Genomic DNA, 27039 nt, shown 5'->3' on the forward strand with positions numbered 1-27039 from the left:
AAGGGGAAGAAATGGAGGCAGTGAGAGATTTTACTTTCTTGGGCTCCATGATCACTGCAGATGGTGACAGCAGTCAAGAAATTAAAAGACGCCTGCTTCTTGGGAGAAGGGCAATGACAGGCCTAGACAGCATCTTGAGAAGTAGAAACATCACCTTGCCAACAAAGGTCCGTATAGTTAAAGCTCTGGTTTTCCCAGTAGTGATGTATGGAAGTGAGAGCTGGACCATAAAGAAGGCTGATCGCTGAAGAATTGATGCTTTTGAATTATGGTGCTGAAGGAGACTCTTGAGAGTCCCATGGACTGCAAGCAGATCAAACCTCTCCATTCTGAAGGAAATCAGCCCTGAGTGCTCACTGGAAGGACAGATCGTGAAGCTGAGGCACCAATACTTTGGCCACCTCATGAGAAGAGAAGACTCCCTGGAGAAGACCCTGATGTTGGGAAAGATGGAGGGCACAAGGAGAAGGGGACAACAGAGGACGAGATGGTTGGATAGTGTTCTCGAAGGTACCAGCATGAGTCTGACCAAACTGTGGGAGGCAGTGGAAGACAGGAGTGCCTGGCGTGCTCTGGTCCAGGGGGTCACGAAGAGTCAGACACGACTAAACGACTAAACAACAACAACAACAACAACAACAACAACGTGCCTGTTAAAAGTGGCACCATAGTGCTTTAAATGCATGGTGCGGATGGCACACTATATGGCGCCTTTATCTGCTTTGCTATTGGGGGGTTGCCTGCTTTTGGGATGGGGGGGGGAGTGATGCATTTGTTTTGCTTTGGTTTTCGTTACGTATTTCGTGTTTTCATCTTGTGCTTTTATGCTGCGGACATATTCAAATTTAATATAGCAGTAAAACAGCTGCCAGCTTTCCTTACTCAAGCTCGATGTCCCGCCAGCGTGGTGCAGCCGGGGTTAGTGCAGGGAGGAGGAGGAGGCCCCGGGTTCAAATCCCGCCTCAGCCACGGCGTCCTCCTCAGGCCGCTTCCCCCGTCCGACGCTCCCGCCACATCCGACCGGGCTCATCTCGGCGGGCGTCGGGGAAGAGGCTCGGTGCCGTCTCGGGAGGGCGGAAAGAGGCTTCCCTGAGGAGAACTCGCCTCGCGGAGGGCGCCGGCTTCCCCGCCGAGCTGAAACCCGAGCCGCTCGCCTCAGCCGCCTCCCGGGCGGCGTCCGCCCCTTCCAAGGGCGGGTTTTCCGCGCCTATGAAAAGGCGAGGCGGCGCTCGGCTTCGGCAGCGGCGCGGACTCGGCAGGCGGGCAGGTGAGGCGAGGCGGGCGGGCGGGTGTGTGCCACTTCTGGGGCTGCGGAGGCCTCGAGGGCGCGGCGTGTTCCGAAGAGAGCGGGCCCTTGCCAGCCTGGCGGTACTTGGACGCCGGCCTCCTTCCCCTCGCCCGCGGGCCGGCTGCTGGGCCAGCGGGGAGCGGGCGCTGCCACCCTGGGGCCCCGAGCGAGGGCTCGCCTCAGTTTGCCCCGCCTGGCGCGGGCAGAGTGCCTCTGAGCGCGGGCAGAGTGCCGCTTGCCTTCCGCTTGGGGCGCGGCGGACGGGGAGAGGCCCAGAGTCCAGGCACCGTCTTGGAGGGGGGCGCCTGAACTTTTCCGCTGCGATGCAGAAATGGGCTGCTGCCTGCTAGGCCTCGCAAGTTAGTTAGTTAATAATAATAATAAATAATATAGTGAAATCTGCCTATCGCCCTTCATCCGTAGATCTCAGGGCGGTTCACAGAATAAAAATACAGGATAAAAATCAAGAAACTAATATTAAGGACAAGAGAAAAGCATACCAATACTATGGGCATAGCTGGGGGGGGGGGTAGGGAGAGGCAGTTGCCACCCCAGTCAATGAAATTTAATAAAAATACATAGCAAACTGAGGTTCTGCTCCGGCCCCAACAAAAGGCCTGCCCCCGGTAACAAAAATCCTGGCTACACCCATGCTCCTCTACTCCCCACCACAGCTCATTTTGAAAACTTGAAAAAATAGCTATTTTTCCCATGCTGCCATATCTGTTTCTGGAAGTGTGGCTATATGATCTGGGGTTCTGAAACAGGGCTTCCCAAACCTGGTTCTCCAGCAGCTGTTGGACTAAAATTTGCATTGTCCTGGACCTCTGGTCCTGCTAGATAGGGATGATGGGACTTGCAGTTCAAAAACAGCTGGAGAACCAGGTTTGGGAAACCCTGCCCTAAAGTGTACTGTGGGGTGCAAGGCTGCCCCCCATAGCCTTATTTGCAGTTGTCATTTAGGGTTGAATTGCATTTCCGTGAACATGACAGTTTTGATGGGAGAAAAACATTGTAGGTCTTGAAGGTGATAATATTGGGGGTCTTGAAGGTCACGGAGATAGGATGTGGCGTAGACCAAGACTTCTTTAGGGGTTCAGGGATGTTTTGTTTTCTGACTGAACTGCAGTTTGACATTTTGTGCAGGTAAGTGACATGCCCTTGTTATGAAATAAGCAAGCAGAGTAACTTGTGGAAAGCTGAAATATAAATCAACCTGTAATGATAATAGAATGAGGAGGTAGTTTGCCCCCACACCCTGATCTAATATCGTTACCAGAGGGGGGGAAGCAGTTGTTGGATAATAGAAAGATATAGAAGCCCCATTTACCCTAGTCTAGACAGTCTACATGTGCTGGTATCCACTCCTTATTTTGCCTTTAAGGGGAATTTAAGGGATTTATTTTTTAAAAAGGGGTTAGCTCTCAGCCTCCTCCCTCAGTCTCGTGAAACAAAACCTGACTAGGAAGCAGATATGTTTTTACTCTGGTGCATGTGGACATATGATGCCAGTGTGCTGTGCCTCACCTCAGAGTGTGTGGAGGGCAGTCCTACTCCAAAGGAAAAGCAGCCTCAGGGCCAAGATCCAGCACCACTCTGCTGACATTTGCTCCTGATCATAATTGTAATTCAAAACATCTGTAGGGCATCAGGTTTGGGAAAGCTGGTTTGCACTGGGAATTGCTTCAAACAGTGGTGTGCAGGTAGGAGAGAGGTTTTTATGTCTGGGTTGGGGGTGGGGGTGTACATGATGGGGAGGTGAGTTTCACTCATATCTTCCTGCTCCGTTCAGTTTTTAAAAATCACAGGCACACATGTCTGTGTTTGGTTACCATGAGACACACTGGTTTGGTCCTGAGAACAGAGGTCCCCTTCCAGCCACAGGTTGTTTGTGCCTCTTTTTGTTCTTTGTATGAACAGGCCACACCTGGGTTCTTAAAGCTTGATTCAGTGTTCTTGTTTGAAGGGTAAAGGTGTCTCATTTAACATGCTAGTTTGATAATTGCAGGATAATAAAGCCGAATAATGATATTCTAATTGGTGCTGCAACAAGAACCAGTTAAACAAGTCCATCAATTTCTGTATTAAGAGCCAGGAGCTGAAGTTGGTGTTTCCTAAGCTGTTCTAGCTTGTACTTTGGGAATTGCTTGGGCTAAAGTAGCATTTTCGACCTGCTTCTTATCATCTGTGCGGATTCCATGCTAAAAACTCTGTCACAAGAGAAGCTGATTTCTCTCATTTGAGTGAACTATGAAAATTAAGCAGATGTGCACAATTCCCTATGCTGCGACTTTTCTTTTTTTGCATAATTTATTCTGCTTCTGGGAGTTGTAGAAAGGAGCCATAATGAGTAGCCTGCCCCAACCAGAACTACAACTCCCATCAGCTCCTTCTAGTGCTGCTGTTGAGAGCTGTAGAAGTTTTAGTCCAAAGCAGCTGGTGGATACCAGGTTGAGGAAGGTTGATATTGGGCATTGAAACCTCCCTTCTCCCTCCTAATGAAAACCATATTCCACAGTTTCTGTGGCTTCTGAGATTTCACCAGGTGTGGTGCATAGACACCTCACAACCATAAACAGCCCTTTGAAAAGGAGGGGCAGATTTAGGCATTTTGGCAGATTTGCAGCATGCTTCTAAAAGCCTTTCCAGAGGATTGTTTTACGGTACATTCAATAGCATGGGTGCTTGTCTGATGGTTGCCAAAGGTCTTTGCTCCAGCTAGTGCTGTTTTGGTCTAGCTAGTGCATTTGAGTATGTATGGGATGACTTCCGTCAAGCAGTGTCCTACTGGGACAGGAGTTGGGAAAACACTTAAGTTCCTAGTCTTTAAAAGGTGATGCTTGCTCTTAGGATTTGGAAACTTTTTTCCACCCCTACCCCAGAATTGGTAGCCAGTTTTCTTTGCATGGGGCTAAATAGATGAAAGAGTCACAATACAAATCAGGTTTTGTTCCACTCTAAGATTTTGTTATAATTAGTTTTCCATAGTTGGGTAGATTAGGAAGCATGTCCAGAGCTCATAGGGAGGCCTTTGCCAAGGGAGTCTGTTTGAGAAGACTTAAAGAAAGGAATTGAGAACAAAGCTCTGATTAACTTGGGATTGTTCTGCTTGAATTTTGAGCGTCTTGTCTTATTACTTATTCATTTATTGTGCTTTTCTCCTGCCTTACATCCTGCACTTGCCCAGGGCAGAAATGCAGGCATTGACAATCAAATAAAACAGCCATATAAAAATAATATTCTCTAAAAGCACATTACTTGGTAAAGCAGATGAAGAATGTGAACAGTTAAAACATTGTATTTATTTCATAAAATTTGTACTATGCTTGATTGTAAACAGAACTACACTCAAAGTGGTTTACAAATAAAATCAGTAAGATTTAACAATGATGTAAGACCTTCAAAAAGCTAAAACAACAATAGACTAAAAAAAGATTAAAACTCACATCAGCTTTCTAAGCATCTGTCTAAACAAAAATGTTTTTAGCAGGCACCCAAAATAATACAATGAAGGTGCCTGCCTGATGTAAATAGGTGAAGAGTTTCAAAGTGTAGGTGCAAAATCGAGATATTGCCAATGTGTATTATGTGGCACCTGTAACAATGCCAGTTCTGCAGATAGAAGCCATCAAGTAGACATAGATGGGGTAAGGTGATTCTCGCAGATAAACTGGCCCCGAGTTGTTAAGGGCTTTATATACTAACAGTAACACCTTGAATTTGGCCTAGTAGCAAATTGACAACTAGTACAGGTCTATTGAGTTGAATTTACAACCAGCAAGACAGAAGCAAAGACCAGACCAAATGCTAAATGGGCAGTTGTTTATTTTTTCACTTCTTTTTGTTCTCCTGGCTATTTCGTAGAGGCGAGAGAAGAACTGAACACATACCCCCAAATTAGCTCTGAGGGTTCCCACAACTTTCTGCAGCAGATTTGACACAGGGATTCAACCCATAATTTTTATTATTTTACTTTATTTTACTAAATCCCCATCCTTTCTGCCCAAAAATGTATTTCAGAGGTAGATGTTCTCATTGGGGTAACCCAGTGAAGTTGACCCATCCAGTCCAACATCCTGTTCTCACAATAGCCAACGAGATGCCCCAGTGGGAAACCCGTAAGCAGGACCAGAGCTCAAGAGCTCTCTCCCCTCCTGTGGTTTCCAGCAACTGGTGTTCAGGAGCATCCTTGCCTCCAACTGTGGAGGGAGAGCGTAGCCATCATGGCTAGTAGCCATTGATAGCCCTCTCCTCCATGAACTTTTAAAGCCACGCAGGTTTGTGGTCATCACTGCTTCTTGTGGGAATGAGTTCCATCGATTCTACCCTCCATGAATAAGTATTTTCTTTTGTCAGTCCTGAACCTTCCATCACTCAGCTTGTGGATGTCCACAAGTTCAGGATTCAGAACCATTGGCAAAGACAGCAAGTTCTTCACTCAACATATAATAGATTTATGGAAATCACTGCCATGTGGGAGTGCCAGCTTCCAAGCCAGCCTCTGTATCTGTGCCTTTTAACTTCAATTTGATGTGCACTGACATTTGTAGGGGATGATCTCATTTCCATGGTGTGAAATGGCTTCTTCTGCAGGTCCAGCTGATGTTGAAGGCACTGCTAGGGTGTGAAATGGTATTAGGAAACCAGGGCGGGCCTTTTCTGCTCAGTTGGTAACCTTTGCCATTATTTGATGTTGTGACGCCACTGGCTTAGATTTAAAAAATAAAAATTAGGCAACCCTAGATTTGCAGTGCCGACTAGATTTGCAAAGCGAATCTCAACGTCAGTGTCTCCTACAGAACTAAAAGCAGGAAGTAGAGATTTGAATGAATAAACCTTGTTATGCTTGTAGCTGGCAAATGAAAACCATCCGCTTAAGGAAAGTTGCTGACCTTGTTTTTCCTAATGAAATGTAGCAGAGGGGCAGAGCAGTCAACGCGGCTTTGATGTTGTGTTTTCCACTGCTGTGCATGGGGCATGCAAAACGGATGAAAATGAGTCTAAATGATTATGATATCCCATGCTGCTTATTTGACTATGCCTCATGGCAAATAAAACAAGAGTAAATCATTACATTTACACATCTGTAGAGCTCTTTGGGATACTTTGTTTTCTAGCTTTTTTATTTCCTTGAGGGATAAGCTGGGGGTTGGGTGCAACTAATTATTAAGACTACTAAGAGAAATTAAAAGGGGGAAATTCTGTACTTGAGTTCTGCCAGCAATGATATAGCATCATAGAACTATAGAGTTGGAAGGGACCCAGGGGTTATCTAGTCCAACCTCCTGCAATCACAGCTGAAGAATCGCTAACACATGGCAATCCAAGCTCAGTTTAAAAAACCTCAAATGAAGAAGAGTCCATCACCTTCCATCAGAGTCCATTGCACTATTGAGAATCTCTTGCTGTCAGACAGTTCTTCCTAATTTTTCCTTCCTTGTCATTTGAATCCATTGGTTTGGGTCCTCCCCTCTGGAGAAGCAGAAAACTAGCTTGTTCCATCTTCTATGATTCCATGAGGTCAAATTACCTCTCCTACAATCCATTGCAGTTAATGTTAGCAGGAGGTGGGTGGGTGGGTGGAAGCTGCAGCTGAAGCCATTGAGAGGTTTTTTCCGCCAATGCTGTTTGCAGCTTTGGAAGAGGAGAGATTTTCATAAGGATCATAGCTGGAGAACAGAGGGAGTAAGGTTCCTCTCCTAATTTCTACCTCTTCGGCCTAGTATTACCTAGTGATTTCTAACTACACCATAAAAGTGGTAGATAGTTTGGGCCCCAGCTACTAATTTATTACCACACCCTTTTCTTGAAGAACTCTTGAGGAGAGCTGGGTTCTGAAGTAGTCTGAAAACCAGGCAGTTTACAAGGCCTGTGGTTTGTCTCTGGAACTTTTTTTTTTTAAGCTGTGGGTTTGGGTACAGAAACTAGAATCTGAACGTTATGTTGCAAGATGTACAGCACAATCCAACCCATGTCTACTCAGAAACAACCCCTTGGAATTGTGGCTTTGCCACAGTTGCAAAATGTGTCATCTGGTTAGTTTCCTCTTAGAATCCACCAGATATTTACTTTAAAAAAAAAATCCACGTATTGTTTTGTGAAAGAGAGTTTGGTTTCCCAGGAAGCTGCTACTCTGATGTGAGTCCTTATTTACATCAGAAGATGTGCCTGGCAGTTCAGTGAAACATGTCTTGTATGTTCATAAGACGAGCTCTGCTGTTGGTTAGTCATAGTTGTCAACTTGTTTGTATACAGCATCACACCCAAATACATCTGTGCTCAAAGAGGGTCACATATGAAACGGTGGAAGTAAAGTTGCATAATAGCTACACTTAATTAAATAATAACAATCTCACTTTAGCATAACACTTAAGAGAAGCAACGAGTGACAACTCATTTAACGTACATCAAAATTTAGGTGAGCTTGAAGTTTGGCAATAGGCCAATTGACAGTACCCAAGAACTTTATGCCTCAACCCCAAAAGTCATAAATTCTGCTCATGGTTCCACTGGGAGCAGCTATATTAAGAAAGAGCTGTTTGACAGTGGAACAAACTGCCTCAGAAGTGGTTGGAGCCTTTTTAAACACTAGAACTCATGGACATCCAAATAACGCTGAATGTTGGAAGTTTCAGGACAGATAGAAGAACGGACTTCTTCATGTAGCACAGTTACTTACTCCCACAGGAGGCAGTGACAGCCACCAACTTGAGTGGCTCTAAAAGAAGATTGGACTAATTCTTGGAGGAGAGGACTGCTGATGGTTCTTAGCCATCCCAGTACGTTTCTGAGCACAATTCAAAGTTTTGGTGCTGACCTTTAAAGCCCTAAACGGCCTCGGTCCAGTATACCTGAAGGAGCGTCTCCACCCCCATCGTTCTGTCCAGACACTGAGGTCCAGCGCCGAGGGCCTTCTGGCGGTTCCCTCGCTGTGAGAAGCCAAGTTACAGGGAACCAGGCAGAGGGCCTTCTCGGTAGTGGCACCTGCCCTGTGGAACGCCCTCCCAACAGATGTCAAAGAGATAAACAACTACCTAACATTTAGAAGACATCTGAAGGCAGCCCTGTTTAGGGAAGCTTTTAATGTTTAATGGACTACTGTATTTAAATATTTTGTTGGAAGCTGCCCAGAGTGGCTGGGGAAACCCAGCCAGATGGACGGGGTATAAATAAATAATAATAATTATATTATTATTATTATTGTTATTATTATTGCCATGATGGCTATTCTCTGCCTCCACATTTGGAGGCAGCAATGCTCCTAAATACGAGGTCCTGGAAACCACAAGAGTGACAAGTGCTTTTATGCTTGGATCCTGTTTGCTGGTTTCCCAAAAGAGGTGTCTGGTTGGTCCCTGTGTGAACAGGATGCTGGACTAGCTGGGCCATTGGCCTGATCCAGAGCCTGTTCTTATGTCTGTGTTACCCAGCTCTCTCCACACAGCCTGGGTTTGGAGAAGAGAGACTGGAAAACGATGTGCTTGGAAACCATTTCAGTTCCACATTACTCTGGTTTTGCTTTTACTGGGGGGGAGGAAGACTTAAAACAGTCTGACTCAAAGCTTTGTTTGAAGAGCTGAGTTTTGAAGCAGGCTTTGCCTGGTTCTTCCAGACTAAAAAACCATGTTCCTTGTTTCCTTGGCAGCTTGACATGACTGAGGCACAAACCTGGGAATTAGGCTAAAAAGTGCCTGCTTAAAAGCTTTATCTTTTGCGTATGACAAATTTAAATATTAGATTTGCCTCGTGTTTGTAGAAGGTGCAATACCACACATGTGTATATTTGCATTTTGTATTTTCCTAGATTTGTGAAGGCTGCTCAGACCAAGCCTCTTCAGACAGCATGAGTGGTGCTGTTGCTGTGGATTCTGCTGGCTGAGTGGGGCTGTCTCTTCTGGGGAACTCTTGAATCAGTAGAATCCCCGCAGTCAGTTTGGTGCTCCACCAGAAATTTGCACCTATTATCCACAATTTGGCTTTTGCCCACTCCCTCAGTCATTAGAGTGGCCCTATATCTGACATCACACATGGCTGGCCACCACTGGAGTGATTTGTTCATTCATTTGATCTGGCACAAACCACTTGTTTCTGGAACACAGTTTCCTGCTTACGGGTTTCTCACAGGAATCTTGGTGGTCACTGTGAGAACAAGATGCTAGCTAGACTAGATGGGCCCCCAGTAGCCAGACTCTTCTTAAGTTAATTTGTGCTTTCTTCTGTCATGTGCCCTGTTCTGGGACAGGCAAGGCTGGTAGAAAAATCCATCAAAGCACTTCAAGTCCAGAGGTTGCTCTGTGGTGCCAGATCTCTGCTTCACATCAAGATGAGTTTTGTCATTGTTTGCTTCTTCAACCAAGTTTGTCTCCCAACACAGCTTACAATTAAAATGCCCACAAACTTTCACTTATAATAGGGGCATGTGGGGCTGTGTGGGGCCACCTCTTCGGACACAGCCCAGGTTCAAGACCATTCCGGGGGTGGGGGGTGCTGATGCTAAAGATGCCAGCATAGTAAAAGAGGATTTCCATTGATTGCAGAATCTCTGGTTCATAGCAGTTAAGAACATGAGAAGATCCTGCTGGATCTAGTCCAGCATCCTGTTGTCCCAGTGGCCAACCAGATGCCTCAATGGGAAGCCCACAAGCAAGACCCAAGTACAAGAGCAACTCTCCCCTCCTGTGTTTTTCAGCAACTGTTACTCAGAAGCAGTGTTGCCTCTGACTATGGAGGCAGAGCATAGCCATTGTGGCTAGTAGCCTTCAATAGCCCTCTCCTTTATGAACTTGTCCTTTAAAGCCATCCATCACTGCCTCCTGTGGGAGTGAGTTCCATAGAAAAATCATACGTTGCATGGAGAAGTACTTATTTTTATCTGACCTGAACCTTCCAATATTCAGCTTCATTGTACTTCCATGAGTTCTAGTGTTATGAAAGAAATTGGGGGGGGGGGGGAGGACATGTCTCTATCTGCTTTCTGCATGCCATGCATCATTTTATAAATTTCTATCATGTCAACTCTCTTGCCTTTTCTCTAAACTAGATGGCATTTGAGGAGTTTTAACTGAGAACAGGCTGTGCAGAACTGCCCCATGCACGCTTGAAAATCTTAGGATTATGTTGTAGTTTAGTTTTGAGACGTATGTGGTGGGGGTAGGAAAGGATGTGTCTAGATGTTTGCCCCCAAAGTAGGCAGGGTTGTTCCTCTCCAGTTCTGGGTGGTACCAGGTGGCTTAGCAGCCCCTCTCTCCCATGCCAGGAGAGCACTGCTTTTGAAGTCAAATATTATCTAAATCACCTTTCTATTGCAGATAATCATTGGCTTGGGAAATTCCAGACCAGGTGGCTGTCATGGTGAGTGATTCCTGTTTCCACAGCATGTACCAAGCTGTGCCCGGTACGCTCTGAGCCCAATAAACAGGGCCATTGTTCTGTGACATTGAGTTGGGGAAATAAAACAGACGGAAGACTCACTCTTATCAGAGCAAGAATTATATGATAGTGCCATGGGAAGGTTCCAACAGAGCTGACAGTTGGCAACAGAAAGGTCAGGGCTGCTGGGTCCTCATAAATCCTCTTCTGCAGCCTTCGCCAACCTAGTGCCCTCCCTGTGTTGTTGGACTACAACTCCCATCAGCCCCAGCCAGTGTGCTGGGAGGGCACCAGGTTGGCAAAGGCTGTTCTTCTACGTATCATAATTCCCCACTTCTGTCCTGTGGGAACTTAACCTATATATGCTTTTGTAGGGGGAGGAGTCAGACCCCACACTCTTTTGGTTAGGTAAACAAGACGAGAGAATATTTATTGCATTTTCATCCCACCTATCCTCCAAGGAGCTCAAGGTGGTATACATAGAGTGGTTCTCTTCTTCCTCATTTTATCCTCACTTCAACCCTGTGAGGTAGGATAGCTGAGAGATTGTGAATGGCTCAGAGTCACCCATAGAGCTTCATGGCTGAGGGGAGGTCCTGACTAGGTCCTTAGCCAACACTCTAACCACTTCACCACACTGGCTCTCTTATACCAAGTGAAGATTATTGGTTCATAAAGTCCAGCATGCCTCACCTTGAGTTGTGGTAGTTTCCTTACGCTTTCAGGCAGGGATCATTCCCACCACCTGAGATCCTCCTTTAACTGGAGACTGAATTTAGGATCTTCCACCTACCGCATGTGTGCTCTAGCATTCAGCTGCAGCTTTCCTAATCTCTACTGGAATTTGGTGTTGCCCACGGGCAACAGGTAAGCAACAGACATGACAGCCACCATTCTGAAGAAATATAGCACACCTCACAATCTCTGTGCTTTTGCTACTATGGCTTTCAATGAGCTATTTGGAGCCCAGTTGAGTTATTTGGAGCCACAACCACTGGTATATCCCTTTTTGTGATGGCATTTAACAGCTGATATTCTTTGGCTTTAGGATGGAAACCGGGGAACTATCAAAGGAGCTTCCAACTTCAGGGCAGACGAGGATGCCCAGAAACTTCGTAAGGCCATGAAGGGACTAGGTGAGTCTCTGCCCCCCCCCTCTCTGATGGGGTGGGGAACTTCAAGACCAGGCATTAGAAAACACTGGCCCTCCAGACCTCTCTGTCTGGCCCTTGGGGCTCTCCACAGGCCACAACTCTCGCCAGCCTTGCTCTGTACCCTTCCTGATGCTTTTGCCTGCCTGGAGTGTGTCATTGGCTTGTGACAATTACCTCTTGCTTGCGTGGACGGAGGTAGGTATATATTTATATAAGTCTCTCACTTTTACATTGTGGCTGGAATGCTTTTGCCTCCACAAGGGAATGCTGGAAAGTGTTCGGTGTCTCTCATGAAACACTCATTATTTTTCTTCTGTCTCAGGTCAGTGGTTCTGCAGGCTTTGGGCTAATAGCCATGGGATTTAAACAGTTCTAACAGAGCAAGCCATTAGTTCTGTATCAAGGGCTGTCAGAATGGCCTTGGTTATCTTGCATCTATGTACTGTATACATAAAAAGAAATTATCCCTAGAGAATGGTCCGTCTAGCATGGTCGCTGTCTACTCTGATTGCCATTGGCTCTCCAGGGTGTTGGGCAGAGGTCTTCCATTCTTTGATGCTCAGTCCTTTTAACAAGAGGCATGATGGATTAGACCTGGATCCTTCTGCGTGCAAAGCAGGCACTCTAGCACAGAGCATTCACATCTCCCACTCAGTTCTACAGATTAGAGTTGTGGTGGAAAGGCAGGAATTGCCTGCCAAGCTGTGTCCCCTCCACCAATCTGCTCAGCAGAATTTTGGACCCCATTGTGCCATAAGCAGAGTCTAGAAACAGTTAAGGTGCATCACACCAAAGACCTAGGTGGACTTGCAGGTGACTTCCAGGAAGGTGGCCAAGCCACACCCTTAAAGAAGAGTCTTATTTATCATTGAGGCTCTCAAAACTGAAAGTGTCCTTTTTTAAAAAAATAAACTGAACCACCGGGGTTCAAGGAGGACTAGAGAATAGCTTATTCATAGCTCCACAGAAGATAAGTGTGATTTCATAGAAATCTGTATCCTAATGGATCTAGGACATGACAGCTGCAACTTGGTATAGGAAAAAAGAAGAGAGGACTTCCGGGTTAGCGCCATCGACTAATGGCGGATTCCCTCTGAGCTCCGGAGGGAATCGGCTCTGCAGGATCGGGTCTTGCCGCTGCGGCGACGCGGGGACCCTCAGAAATCACAGGCGCTGAAGCCTGTGAACCTGGTGACTCGGCGGGCACCATTTGCGCCCCCCCAACCCGCGAAGGAGCCTTTTTAAAGGCTTCGGAACGGGGGACGGTGTGAGCGGCGCGGTGCTGAGAGTCGACTGCTTCTCCTGCAGAGTGAAGCCGCATTGCCATGGTCGGAGAGCGCTGACTTCTTCTTTGGAACAATTGGACTCTAAAAGTAACAACCCGTGAGTACTACGGAAATTGGTATCGTAAAGAAATTTTTTTTTTTTTTAAGAATTAGGCACGATCGGGGAAGGTGTAAAAAGGAAGTCTGCCTCCCCGTCTTGTAAACAAGTTAAAGCAAAGACCTGCTAACTAAGGTCGAGAGAACCTCTTTTTTCCTTCTTTGGTAAAAGACTTTAATTTCACGGTTTGGCAGTATAAGAAATCTTGCTGGAGGATAAAAGAGCTAATTTTGGGAGCTGAAGTGTCACCCTCCCGGACCCGGGAGTGTTCCGCGAGAGAGCCTGTTGATGAGGTACTAAAGAGCTTGACAGCTGTCAAATTAGCTGTCAAGACAGAAAAAGAGAACTTTGTTTCTGCTGCTTCTGCTGGTTATATCTGTTACAATTTTTGTTACAATTTGTTGAAAACAAGGAAGAACCGATACAAACTAACTGGATTTTTGGATTTGAACTGGAATGAACATTAAGAAACCAAAATCCCTCTAGAGGGGGTTTTGGGACATTACAAGAATGGCTGGAGGAGGGAGAGTTCAGGCTGAATTGGACAGAGTCTTTGTTCTCTTGGGAAAGTTACAAGGCCAAATTGATGTTTTGGCTATAAATGTTACAACTCTGGACTCAACTGTAAACAATATCATGGAACCTGATAAGGATTTGAATCAGGAAGTTTATCCAACTGAACAGAAAGAGAAACTTGACAACATTGAGAACTTGGAGAAGGAGACATATGTTGTCCCTGAAGAAAAGGAAGGAGGAACTGTAATTCTGCAGATGATGAAAGAGGACTTGAGGTTTGACATGATGGCAATGAAGGAAAATAAGAACTTGATGTGGAAAATCTGGCCTGAATTGGAGATGGAAAAAAGGAGAGATTTCCATATGTGGAGATCTGAAGACCTAAGGATTACAAATTTGCTTAAGGTGGAGGTTGGAGCCCTGGGGACATTTGGTTTTGAAAGGAGTAAGAAACAAGATTTGGGCCCCACCTTTAAGTATGGAGGACTGATTGGAAGAAATATGGATCCTGAAGGGCCAGAGCTTTTCCGAGATTTGGTGTTTAATTTTAAGGACTATCAGAAAAACCAGCAGAGAGGAATTGAGAGAGAATTAAGAGCCTCGGATGTGAGGTCTCCAGGCTAATACTAGATTAAGACTGGTGGATATTTGTGGGGGACTGAAACCGGGAAAGGGGGGTGTGGGGCTCGGGAATCCAAAGGGTACATGATTATAATGTGTTTTTACTTTTATTTTGTTTTGGTAATGTGTATGAAATTTGGGAAATTCGTGGAAGGGAATCTGGGTCGACTTTAGAAAGAATGTTTTAAGAATATGTATTGAGGTACAAGTGTTGATGTTGAAGTTTGGATAAGGTAAAATTGGTTTGTTTTAAAACGGACTAAATTAAAGGAAAATAAGGTTAGCAAAAATAAATTGAGGAAATGAATGAAAGAGAAAAAGTGAAATAATAATATGTTAAATTAAGCATAGAAATAGGTTAAAAATTATGGATAAGGATTTGCTGAATTAACAATTTGAATGGGAATACAAGAAAGGGGGGTATGAGGAGGTCTGGGAAATATGTTATTGAAAAATAGATTTTGTGAACTTTATGTGTTTTTAATTTTTTCTGCTTTTTGTTCTTCTTCTTTTTCTTTTTGACTTTATGTTTTTTTTTGTATTGTATTAAATTCGAAAATCTTAATAAGTATATTTTTTTTAAAAAAGGAAAAAAGAAGAGAGGAAATTTAATTGCCAAATGCCCTAATAACCTGGCAACAATGTATCTTCCCTATTTAATGACTAGTGTTTTCCCATTGGAAGAGAGCAGAGCTGGGGTTCCCAATAGCTCCCTTGGTGGTCTTGCACAACCTCACCCCACTAGTCTCTATATTGACCCATGCTCAGTGCCCTTCATTCACATCCACCTTCTTAGGCTGCATGTGCATCAATGTGTAAACTAGTGGACGTGCATGTGTGTCTGTGAGCATATTTACACCTCTAGAGATAATTGCTGCTTCCCAGCTTGTCAGTAGTTACCATGGTAAATTGATGTCATTGTCTCTCCACCCCCACGTGGGTTTTCTTGCTTGAATTTCAAATAAGTTGGTTGCTTTTCTTGCCTCAGGTACAGATGAAGATGCCATTATTGACATTTTGGTTAACAGGAATTTGGCCCAACGGCAGGAGATTAAGATAGCCTACAAATCCACTATTGGGCGGGTAGGTACATTGAATAGGAACTATGTAGTTCCTTGGTTCTCTCTTCTCCCTGCTCCCCAACTCTAGTTTTTGAGATTTTAGAAGTTTTATAGTTTAAAATCTGTCATGGTAAGTATTATTTTTTTTTTGTACTGATCAGCCTATAATGCTTCACCTGCCCAAATGCCAGATCTGTGTCCTCCCTTGAGCCTGCTTCCCCCTCACCTGCGGTTTCCCCAGCTTTTAAATAGCCACTCACTTAGTCACCTATGATGAATAGGAATACCTTTCAAGCAATCAGAAAAAGCATGATTTCTTTCTCTTCCCCAGTCCTCTGCACGCTTATTTTATTTAAAATCATTTTAAATCCCAATATTACAAAAAAGTCAGTAAAATCAAAGACACAATAAACTGCTCCAGTACTGAAGAAAAACAAGTTCTGCAGTTGAAAGTATATACAGAAGAGGAGCCTGCTAACGAGTCTTCAGGCTGGCAGTCCAAAAATGTGATGGAGCGGAAAGGTCATTTTTGTTCTTTAGCTGACTACAGATCAAGGGAGGGGGTGGTCAAACAGACCTCAGCCTGGTAGGGAGTTCCACAGTCTGAGCGTGAACACTTAAAAGACCTTCTCCTCTGCTTGGGGTGCAGGGAAAACGGCAGGCTCATACGGCCACATAGGCCTAGCGCAGTTGGAAGTCAGCAGGCAGGCTAGTTAAAAACGTATCTAATTTGGGGGAATTTATTTGCAAGGCTAGGCTGAATGTTGGACAGCAGAGCAAGGGTTAAGTGTCTCATCAGCCGTGCATGTGCTCTGGGGCCTTTGGCCTTTGGCAAGTCACACAAGTGCAGTTTCGTTTGCCCATTTGGAAAATGGGACTATTAGAAACCTCAAGGGCAGTTTAACCTCAGAGGCCTGTAAAGCACTTATCAGATTATAAGTATGGTGAACTATGTTTAATAAAAGTAAGTAGCAAAGGTAGCAGTGAGTGCTCATAGTTCTGAGGGCTTTGGGAGGTAATAAAGGAATATTCCAGTGATGCATACAAATGATTAGTATGCATACATCAGTCACCGTCCATAAAAATGAATTTACAGGTCCCCTCCATTGGCAGTGATGTTAATAATTGGCAGACATTCTCAGCCTGTAGTACAAATATTTGTCTTAAGTAAACCTCTGTGAATCTAGACTATAAAATTCTTTGGAGTAAAACCCATTTTTTCTTGTTTGGCTAATGACCTCAAAGCAGTATGAAACAAGCTGTTCTTGTTTTTTTGTTTAAAGAAAGAAAAGGTTGGGTTCTTCCTCCCCACTCCGAGGGGGGGGGTCACCTTATTGCATTCCTGTTAAGCCAAGTGGAGGAGCTCCACTCTCACTAACTTTTCTTACCTCTGATGTGCTTAAAAGCACATTTTCACAGTTGCTTCTCTGTGAGATATTCACCCAAAACATGTCTTTCTCCAACAGGATTTGATTGACGATTTGAAGTCTGAGTTGAGTGGGAATTTTGAAAGGGTTATCATTGGACTGATGACACCCATCACTCTGTATGACGTGCAGGAGCTGAAAAGAGCTGTCAAGGTTTGCAAAGGCTTGTAACAGAAGCCCAAGTATGAGTGGACTTTGCCCAATAAGCATAATTCCTACAGTATTGTCATGTAAAATTGGGTGGGACGTAACTGGGGTCTGCACACAGATCATGTAACTGGAATCATATGCACATTTTGCTGGACAGGGCTTGGTTTCCAGAGTATGTGGTACTAGCATCATGGAATCATAGAATGGTAGCCTTGGAAAAGAGACCCAACTGATGAAATAGTCCAATCACAGCAAGGAAGGAGAGATGGGAAGGGAAACAGAACTTCCAGAGGGTTCAGATAAAACCATGTTGCACCCAAAGAAAAGTTGCCCTGGAGGAACCTGGATGGGTCTGCTTCGGGTGTGATGAATTCCAGCTACAGGGCCCCACCACACTGGTGTTTGATAGCGGGCGCATTCTGCAACGTGCTCTTGACACAATAATAGTCCCCTGGTGGTGGATTTATTCCTCTTTCGTCTGTGCTGGGGTGCTTCCCTGTGCATCTGCACAACAGAAACAGGAGAAGAATAAACCAGAATGTTTGTGGTATAAAAAGTAATCTGATTTCAGCAGGTTGTTGCAGGATATGCACTGTCTGGAAGTGAAGCAGAGTGACCACCCCAAAATATTGCAGACACAAGCCAACATTAATGTGCAATAAAAAGGGCAGAACCCTCTGAGCAGAATGAAAACCACTGTAGAATGAGCACTGCTGCATTCTCATCTGTTTTGAGGCCAGTGGGCACTTTCCCACCCCCCATCTTGGTGTTTCTCTAAGTTGTTGGTTTTTTTTCAAAGAAAGGACTCCTTGGGGGGGTTCAGCATTTAAATCCTGCCTGCATTGGGATGAGAACTCTCCCTTTCTCCCTAGTGGTCATTCTGTTCATGTTCTCTGTCTGTCTGTCTCTCTCTCAGGGGGCTGGGACAGATGAGGGCTGCCTCATAGAAATATTGGCTTCTCGTACCAACCCGGAAATCAGACGGATTAATGAAACCTATAAACATCGTGAGTATAAAGAGATGTTTGTGAGTTTCTTCCTGTGGTGTTTGCTTGTGTGGGAGAACTTGGTGTTAGGATGTGCCCAGATCTGTCTAGAAATCTTCCTTCCTGAATGGGCTGCCTGAGGTAGTTACCTTGTGGGAATGAATGTGACTCTAATTTCTCAGTACTCTCTGGAGTACTTTCAGTAACCCTACCCCGCTATAGCCATTGTGTCTTGGCTTTCTTGACAGAGTATGGGGTTAGCCTTGAGGAAGACATCGTCTCGGACACCTCCTCCATGCTCCGGAGAGTGCTGGTGTCTCTTTCCACTGTAAGTAATCAGGTTGGCAAAGGCTGCCTTATGGCAAGCTTTCACAACCACCTCTCCCTCATTTCTTTCTTTGTCAATATTTAAGGCAGACATGCTATGAACCACTTGCGTGATGCTTGTCCATCGGTTCGGGACCCCTTGATACAGACTGTTTACATCCAAGGGCATTTTTGCTGCCTTGGAATCTCCCCTCATTTAAGCTGGATACATTGGATCAGTGGTTCCCAAACTTTTTGGGACACACTTTTTTGGGGAATGAGTTCCACAAACTCATCTCCAGTGCCCCCTACCCTACCCTATAAAAAAGCATTATTCAGAATAGTGGTTTACATGACCAAAGGATGATAATAACAAAACAGTAACAATTAATTGCACACTTATTCAAAATCCAATTAAAACTGTTTAGTTTAATTAATTCAGCAAAATTGATGAACTAGATCCAGTGATACCAGTTTTTCAAAGTCTGATAGTCATTGACACCTACAGTGCCCCGCTAGGAAATTCCCACCCCCTGCATTAGACTGAATTTAACCTATGCCTCTTGTTTCCAGGGTAACAGAGATGAGAGCAGCTATGTTGATGAGGGCCTGGCCGTGCAAGATGCCCAGGTCTGTAGCTCTTTGCACTTGGGGAACAGATCTTACTGCAGAAAAATACCACATTGGGGCAGCAGCTTATATCACAGTTGCCTCCTTCAGGGAAATCAGTTCTTCTAACCCAGGGCTATTTCTCTCTGCTGTGATTTTAAACAATGTGTGACATAAGCTCCACTTTTTTACCTACTTGGAACTTGTCTGGGCTACTGGATGCCGCAGCCAAGCTCTTGTTTAGACCTCCCTTCTCCCCTCACAGGCTCTGCTTCCCTCCCGGGTTTCCTTGTCCTTCTGCACTGACCTTTTAAAAATTGATGCCTTTTTATCTGCACTTCTCATTTTCAGTGTCTGTACGAAGCTGGGGAGAATAGGTGGGGCACTGATGAGGCCCAGTTCATGAGTATCCTGTGCTCAAGAAGCAGAAACCACCTGTTGAGGGGTAAGAGGCTGAACATTTTGGATGGTTGTTGTACAGAGACTCCCCTTGGGCATCTGGGATGCTTTCAGAATATGTGCAAAGGGGAGGGAGCCCTTTCTCGTACATATGCCAAGGGGGTAGGAATTTAAAGTGTCTCTTTACCACACTTAAGTGTAGGAAATTTCATCATTGTCAACCTAAGTTTATTTGTATGCTGTTTTTCCATCGTAAAACCAAGCTCAAAGAGGTTCAGAACCACACACAGACTAAAATATAACAACATTTCAAGGTAATGCATCAACAATGACAAAACATAACACCATTTAAAAAAAAATCACATTAATATCAATCAGGCAAACAAACATCTCATGTTAATAAACACTGAAACAATGTCTAACAATAAAACACAGAACATTCAGAGGCCATTTCTTAGCAATGGCAAAAGGGAAGCTAAAAAGCAAGCATGTGATTTGCCACATGACAGTTGGAGTTTTGTAGCCTAAGCAAAGGCAGTAACATGACTCTTAAGGGTGGAGCCAGCCCTGGCGTGACTTCTAAGGATGTGTAACCAGCCCTGACAGATACTCTTACTACAGTTTCCTTTTGGGACTCTTTCCAACTTAATTTCTTTCTCCTGTGGAGGAGCGTACGTGAGATGCTCTTCTGGATTGCAAAATTCATACAGCATTTATATGCTGCCATAGTGTCTTTCTTTCATGCCCATGGAAACTTGCATTGACATGAACCCCACGGATTTCCTCGGAAGGAGATCTGTATCTTCCTGTTTTTTGCTCCACCGGTTCTTACAGTAAGAGTTGGCTTCACGACAAGTCGGCTGCATTTGCTTTGCTACCACCTGTTGGTGCTTGTCTTTCATTCACTCTGTGGGTTTTTAATCCTCCTCCTCCTTCTAGATAAATGCAAGTTTGTGAGCCAGTGAGCAGTATGCAGAGCACTGTAGCTCAGAAGATGTGCAAACATAAGCAGCTTCCTGAACCTTTGAGGGCCTTTTGCATTTTTGCCTTTAAGCTCAATCCAAAAATGGATTGCCTTGGCCAAACCTTAATGAGTTGATGGGGCTGTAAAGTAAGGACACAGTTTGAGACTACACTAATGTAGACTGAAAAAAGGCAAAATATGGAAGTTGTCTTTCCTTTTAATACCTACAATATATAGAAATCTTTTTTTAAAAAACAAAAACTTAAGTCCTCACACACACGGTTTTAGAAACCCCCATGTCTGTTCAACCTAACATGCCACTGCACAATATTTCTTTTTTCCTTTTTCTTTAATTCTTTCAACATATACAACACCACAGAGATAAATTAAGTAATATATCACCAGAAGCTGGTGTTTAGACAATACGTGCAGTTCTTATCCCAGATTACTTTTTGTATAGAAGGCAATAAATAGTTTATTAAGCAAAAAGTTTTATAATGGGAGGGGAGCCATCTGTTTTTGTTTTTAGCTATGTACATAATGAAACTGTGCTATTCATTTACAAAAGAGACTTTATGTTTCAAGCTTTGTGCCAATTTTATTATTTTTCTACAAGTGCTATTTGCCACTTTGTTCTACCAGTTTGTCAGAGAAACACCGTCTAAGTTCCTCCAGAATCTTGTTGTTATGCACCTGAGTGCTAGGAGAAGAGAATTTACTAAAAGTTAAAACTGTATAAGTTAATACTGTCTCCCATAAATGGATTGAGAAGAGCCAGAGACATTTTATCCAGTAAGTGGTTTTATTTGAACAAATACTTCATCCCAGAACTGAGCCACTGAGCGACATGCCATTTTTACACCTCTATTATTGAGGCCAAGACCAATTTAAAAGGAAATTTTCTCCATATTGAAATCCACACCTCTTTACTGATGCTAATCTGCCAATCAGCTTCCCATATCTCCTATAAACCATCTGTTGTGTCCATGTTTATTTGGATCAACACATTATACAGTCTAAACAATAGAATCTGTTCTATCTCTTTAGCAGAGTTCAACTATAATCCAAAGAGGAAACTGATGTGGTTTGGTATATCAAATTTTCACAGCAACCAAGGGATTCTGTATTCCTTGAATTGAAATTTCTGCAAATCCTTTGGGAGTGGCTGAGGTTGTGTAAATAATGACACAGAGTTTGTTTAAACCTGCACTGTGGAGGAGTAAAGGGAAAATATTTCTACTGAACTGCCATTTTCTTATTTTAAAATAATCATAAGTCAAATATCAGAAACCTGGGAACTCCCCTAATGTTTTATGTTCTAGCTCATCTAAGCAGCAAAATAGAGGGCAATTTTAAGTGTTGTCGCCAGTGCTCATCCTACTCAGAGTAAAGTCATTTAAACTAATAGACATGGCTAACTTTTGTCAGTTAATTTCAGTGAGTCTACTCTTAGTAGAAATTAGTTGAATAAAATCCTAAATATGTGGGCTTCTAGATTTGGCACCTTTTTTACTTTTAATTTGCTAGTAAAACCCTCCTTCTGCTTTCCAGTGTTCGATGACTACAGGAAGATTGCTAACAAAGACATTACGGAGAGCATTAAATCTGAAATGTCAGGAGATCTTGAGGATGCCTTGTTAGCGATAGGTGAGTCATCTACTGAGAGCTGCTGAAATGAAACGGGGGATGGGATGGTCTTGTGGGGCAACTTGAAAGAGCTATGGAGGTGCCTTGCAATGATGGTCTTGGTTTCCTCACCCTTCTCTCAAGAAGTCCAATAAACTCTACATGAAGATTATCCAGCAGCCCTGTGAGATAGGCTTGACTGAGATAGGTTGGCTCAGGTCACCCGGTGGATTTCATGGTTTATGCCCAGGATAGCTAATGCAATGCCTCCTTCCATGTGAGCCTTCGAAGCTCCTTAATATCTGCAGGGGAGACTTTTCCCTGCATTCTGGTAACAGTTTGTTCAAACATGAGAAACCACTTCTTTGGTCACATCCAGACTGGAACTCATCGCCTCAGGAGGTTCATTTGCCCCCCGCACCGACCTTCCATTGTCTGCTGAAGGTGTTTTTATTCTAGAAGCCTTCTGGCCTGCTGGGCTGAGGTGTATTAGTGGACTGATCTGTGTAAAGATGTTTTTGTCTCCAAACCAATACTGTGGCATTTCTTTGTTTTACTGATTTCATCAATATCTGTTAGAATTTAGTATTTGCAAAGGGTCGTTGCAGTAGAATGATTTATAACTCACCCCCTTTAACAAATAATGATCTGACTTTAACGTAACCATAGCAAAAAACCAAACTATGATTTAATGTGAACAAATTTAATGCTGAACAAGTTAGAACAAATCCGGGTTACAGCTCATGGTTTGTTTGGGGAGAACTAACACTTGAGGCAAAATGGGTTCCGACATTTTATAATATATGTATTTTAATGGATGTGTTTTCTGTGTTGTTTTAATTCTGTTAGAGTTTAATTACTTTTAAGCAATTATCTTTTATATGTTTTTAGCTTTTTGTATTTTATCTGCGTTGTTTTAATTTGTGTAAGCCGGCTTGAATCCTGGTCTGGGGAAAAGGCAGGATATAAATAAATATAATGATAGTAAATAATAATTAATGGTGACAGCCCAGATTCCTCGGAGCTCCTTGGACAAGCCAAACTCCTGTTTCCTTGGAAGAAGGCAGCAGCAGAGCAAGAAGTTTGAATCAACACTTCTGTTTCAAAATAAAACCATAGTTTTTGTTTTAAACTGTAGTTCAGTGTGATGTTTGAACTTGGCCAATAATATCATGACTGATCAGGGATTTGAATCTATGACTTCCCAGGCCAGGTCTGATCCCAGGGGTCATCTAGTCCAGCCCCCTGCAATGCAGGAATCTCAACTAGATCATACACGACTGATGGCCATCCAACCTCTGCTTAAAAAGTTGGACTCCAACTCCAAGCAGCCACAGTCAGCATATGCACTGGTTGGGGATGCTGGGAGTTGCAGTCCAGCAACCTCTGGAGGGCAACAGGTTTCCCCCACCCTTATTCTAGAGTCCTTCATGCTTTCTCACTGGATAATGGCTGCTGATGAAGGGACTCCTATGTTGGGCAGTTTCCTCTTGGCCAATTACAGTTGACACCACACTTTCTTTCTTCAAAAATGCAGGCCCTCTGTTTGCTTGTAAAACTATATTCCTTGATCATGAGTCCAGCTCTCTTTTCTAGCTTTGCTAACCTCGCTTCCTTTGTTTTTCTCCTTGCAGTAAACTGTATAAGAAATAGGCATGCATACTTTGCTGAAAGGCTGTACAAATCCATGAAGGTAAATGGGGCAGGGGAGAGAGAAAGGTTTGAATGTGCCTTGTTTGTTTGTTTGAATGCAAAAGCCGAGTGACCAGTGGCTTGTTTTCTCTCCTTCCCCCCAATCAAGGGTTTAGGGACAAATGACGATACTCTCATTCGAGTGATGGTCTCCCGCTGTGAGATAGACATGATAGATATCAAGGCAGAGTTCAAGCGGATGTATGGAAAATCCCTCTACTCCTTCATTAAGGTGAGCTTGCATTTTCTGTTCATTTGTTTCCCCACCCAATTCCAGAGCCTTTAAATTCCCTTGTAGGCCTCAGGCCTAAGTGGCTAAAGAAGCTTTGAGCTGCTCTCTCTCATTGCTGTGAGGCTTGGGCAGGAGAATTCCCTGCAGGAACAATGTCCCCAAAGAGGCTCACACGCATGGGAGCAGCCTGGAGCAGTGTTTAATGGCCATAGCAAAGACAGATACAAACCACCACCATCCACAATGTTGCTCTCCAGATACGTTGAACTACGTCTAGTCTGGCAGCGCCTGTACTCCAGAACTCCCAGCCTTTTGAAATCAGGCAGGCACCCTGACTGCACTCTTTTCGGTGCCTGCTAAAATGGTTTTTGTTTAGACAAGTAGAATGTGGGTGTATGTTTTAATCTGCTTTTTAATTTATTGCCGATTTTAAAACATTCAAAAGATAAAGTGTTGCTTTTACTGATAACTTTGTTTTAGTCTCCTTGTAAACTGCTTTGAGCTTTGCTTTTTTACAGTAGTGTATCAATTTTATGAAATAAATAAGGTAAATCTCCCATCAGTCTCTGTCAGCATGGCCTTATGGCACTGGGGCTGATAAGAGCTGTTGTCCAAAACCTCTGGTGAGCACCCGGTTGAGGGAGACTGCTTTAAACCATTAATCAAAAGCATGACTTGACAGTGGCTTCAAATTTCTCTTTTCAGGGCGACACCTCAGGAGACTACAGGAAAGTCCTGCTCCTCCTTTGTGGTGGGGAAGACTAACAGCCCAAATGGCCTCTTGCCTTTTCCTACACCCAGGCAGCACGTCTTGCCCACGCTGCCTGCAGTCTCAATCTCTTGCAGTAATCCTTTTATGCCAGTTTTGCATCATGCTAACCTAGATTTTGTGTACTATAATAGGTTTGGAAATAATTTCTCCTTGGAATCATTGGCAGATAATATACGTGTGGGGAGCTCTGAATCTTTTTTGTGCCCTGGCTTCTAAAATTGGACCTGCAAACGTGTTTGTGATTTAAACAAAAAACAAAACAAAACCTGGCAACTCTCAAATTTCCTGCAGGTCCTCTTGACTAAGTTTCATTTGTCTATACTCCTCACTCCTGAAGGGATTGCACAGAAGGGACTGCTGACCACCTAAGTCAGCCTTCCAGCTGTTGCCAAACCACAACCCCCTCCATCCTTGGACATTGACTACAGACTGGTTGGAGTTGGTGGGAGTTACTCTCCAGAGGTTTTGGGCTGTATCAGGCTAGGGAATGCGAGCTTTAGTATTCTGTAGATCAGGCACATCCAACTCCCAAGAGACTGTGATCTACTCCCACTATAAAAATACTGGCAGTGATCTACCTATTGTCATTGCCAAGAGCTGTTGAACTTTTTGGGGGGAGGGTTGCTCAGAGTTGTTGAGCTTTGTTTAGGAATTGATCAGGAGCACCACAGATCTCTTACTTTGATCCTGTGATCGACCGGGAATGCCCCCGCGATCAACTGGTAGATCACGATCGACCTGTTGGACATGCCTGCTGTAGATTTGTAAATGAAACATAGGCCTGCCTTGCGGTCTGAAGTGAAACAGAGGAAACTGCCTTATATTGAGTTAGACCATTGGTCCATCTAGCTCAGCACTGTCTACACTGACTGGCAGCAACTCCCAAAGATTCCTGTGAAGTGTCTCTCCTGGAGATTCCAGGATCTAGGACCTTCTGTATGCAAAGCAGGTGCTCTGTGGCCCTTCCCCAAAGTACATCTCCCACACAACTACACCCTCATTTACAGGAGGCTACGTAAGCATTGTTACTTAGCTTCCAATGCCCACCAAAATCAGGAACAAATACTGCACAATGAAGGGGCAGTGCTGGATTTCAACCCTTGGCCTTGTATTCCTGCTGTCTTCATTTCCCCAGAATTGTTTTGGGGCCTCAACAAATAAGGCCCCAAGGCATTCTGGGCAAATGGCAATGGCAGCAGCTGCACTGCCTGGTGCTTGCCTTATTGGTTCAGGGCTCCTTGTAATGACCCAGCCATACCACCTTTACACAGTATCCTTTGTACGCATGGCAAGGGAGACTTGCTTTTCAATCAATGTATATGGGAACTGCTGCTTTTTCGTAAATCTGGATATTGCCAAGTCCAGCCTCTTGTTTAGTTCCCAAAGTGGGTTGGGCCTCATTCCCATTTATGTGTGGTTGATTTCAGGGATTTTGCCTTTTTTAAGAAAATCAAGTGCTTCTGGAGGAAAATGAGGCCAGTTTCAGCTAGACTGTGCTTCTGCCTTCCTCACAAGTTCTTGCCCTTTAGCCACTGTGTATATTTTTTGAAAAAAATGTAAAGCAAAGAATTTCACACATGCTCTGAACAGAAAATCTGTGTCCAGAACAAAACATGTTAACAGCAAATGAATGCAATTTGGGTCCTACTCAGAATGCTAGAGCACTTATTTAAAACAAAACAATCCTCCCCTGCTGTCTTCTGTGGTGCCTTTAGAATCGCAAGTTGTAAATTGCTGTGTCTCTATATATTCTGCTGCCAAAAATGTAACACCTTTTTGTGCCTTTCCTGTGAAATGCAAAAAGTTAAACAGTCTGATACGAAGTCTCAGCACCAAGAGCATAAGTGATAAAGGTTGACTATTCTGAATGTGATACAGATATGAGTGCAGGAAGCTCTGCCTTTGATTGGAGCAGAAGCATGGAGAGAAATCGTCTCCTCCACTCTTCCACTAGAGAACAATTCTGATCTAGGAAACAGTTTATGTACAGCAGCTGGTCCTAGTGTCCCTCACTGCTCAGAAAGCCCTCTCATCTGTGCTTTGAAAAAAACAAAAACCTGTCAGGTTGTGATTTACTTTTCTTTCGTGTTTGTGTGAATTCTATTTTGCTTCTAAAAGAGTGGAAATTGAACCTGAGATTTGAGTCAGGTTTCAGTCTTCTAAAACTAGTTCTCCTTTAGAAGACAACCCAGACTTCTGGTTAAATGGGAAACAACTGTAAAGCCATTGCAAAAAGGTGGCAGAGCAACAGGAGGTTGAAATGGCACCATGCTGCTTGCTTTCCACTCTAATAAACCAAAGATGTGTTTGCTGTAAACTTTGCTTTTAAAAAAAATGGGGTAGAAGCTTCCTGGTAAGATGGACAAGAGAAGACTGTAGGGACTGAACATGAGGCTCTGGACAAGCACCCTAGGAAAGAAATATTCTGTAGTGTCCCTTCACCCACCAAAGGAATCTTGCTAAGAACCTAAGAAGAGCTGTGCT

General features: G+C 43.9%; 2 protein-coding genes across 7 annotated transcripts in view; one reads left to right on the forward strand and one right to left on the reverse strand.

Moving 5' to 3' along the window:
• Positions 1-995, reverse strand: part of AAK1 (AP2 associated kinase 1) — a 105581-nt gene extending 104586 nt beyond the window's left edge. Inside the window, exon 1 of the mRNA XM_053401361.1 lies at positions 883-995. The gene's annotated coding sequence lies outside the window, so the exon portion shown is untranslated. The remainder of the gene's footprint in view (positions 1-882) is intronic.
• Positions 1-24747, forward strand: part of ANXA4 (annexin A4) — a 31257-nt gene extending 6510 nt beyond the window's left edge. The window contains exons 1-13 of one of the 6 annotated variants that reach the window (XM_053401381.1): positions 1098-1267; positions 10593-10639; positions 11706-11793; positions 15320-15414; positions 16859-16972; positions 17886-17976; positions 18204-18283; positions 18835-18891; positions 19222-19315; positions 21785-21880; positions 23494-23552; positions 23661-23783; positions 24489-24747. In XM_053401381.1, coding sequence (XP_053257356.1) covers positions 10637-10639; positions 11706-11793; positions 15320-15414; positions 16859-16972; positions 17886-17976; positions 18204-18283; positions 18835-18891; positions 19222-19315; positions 21785-21880; positions 23494-23552; positions 23661-23783; positions 24489-24548 — 960 coding nt within the window. In that variant the 5' untranslated portion in view covers positions 1098-1267; positions 10593-10636 and the 3' untranslated portion in view covers positions 24549-24747. The other 5 variants (XM_053401382.1, XM_053401383.1, XM_053401384.1 and 2 more) reach the window with 5 other exon arrangements.
• Positions 24748-27039: the final 2292 nt, after the last annotated feature.

This window comes from Podarcis raffonei, chromosome 8 (assembly GCF_027172205.1).
Source record: "Podarcis raffonei isolate rPodRaf1 chromosome 8, rPodRaf1.pri, whole genome shotgun sequence".
Lineage (NCBI taxonomy): Eukaryota > Metazoa > Chordata > Lepidosauria > Squamata > Lacertidae > Podarcis > Podarcis raffonei.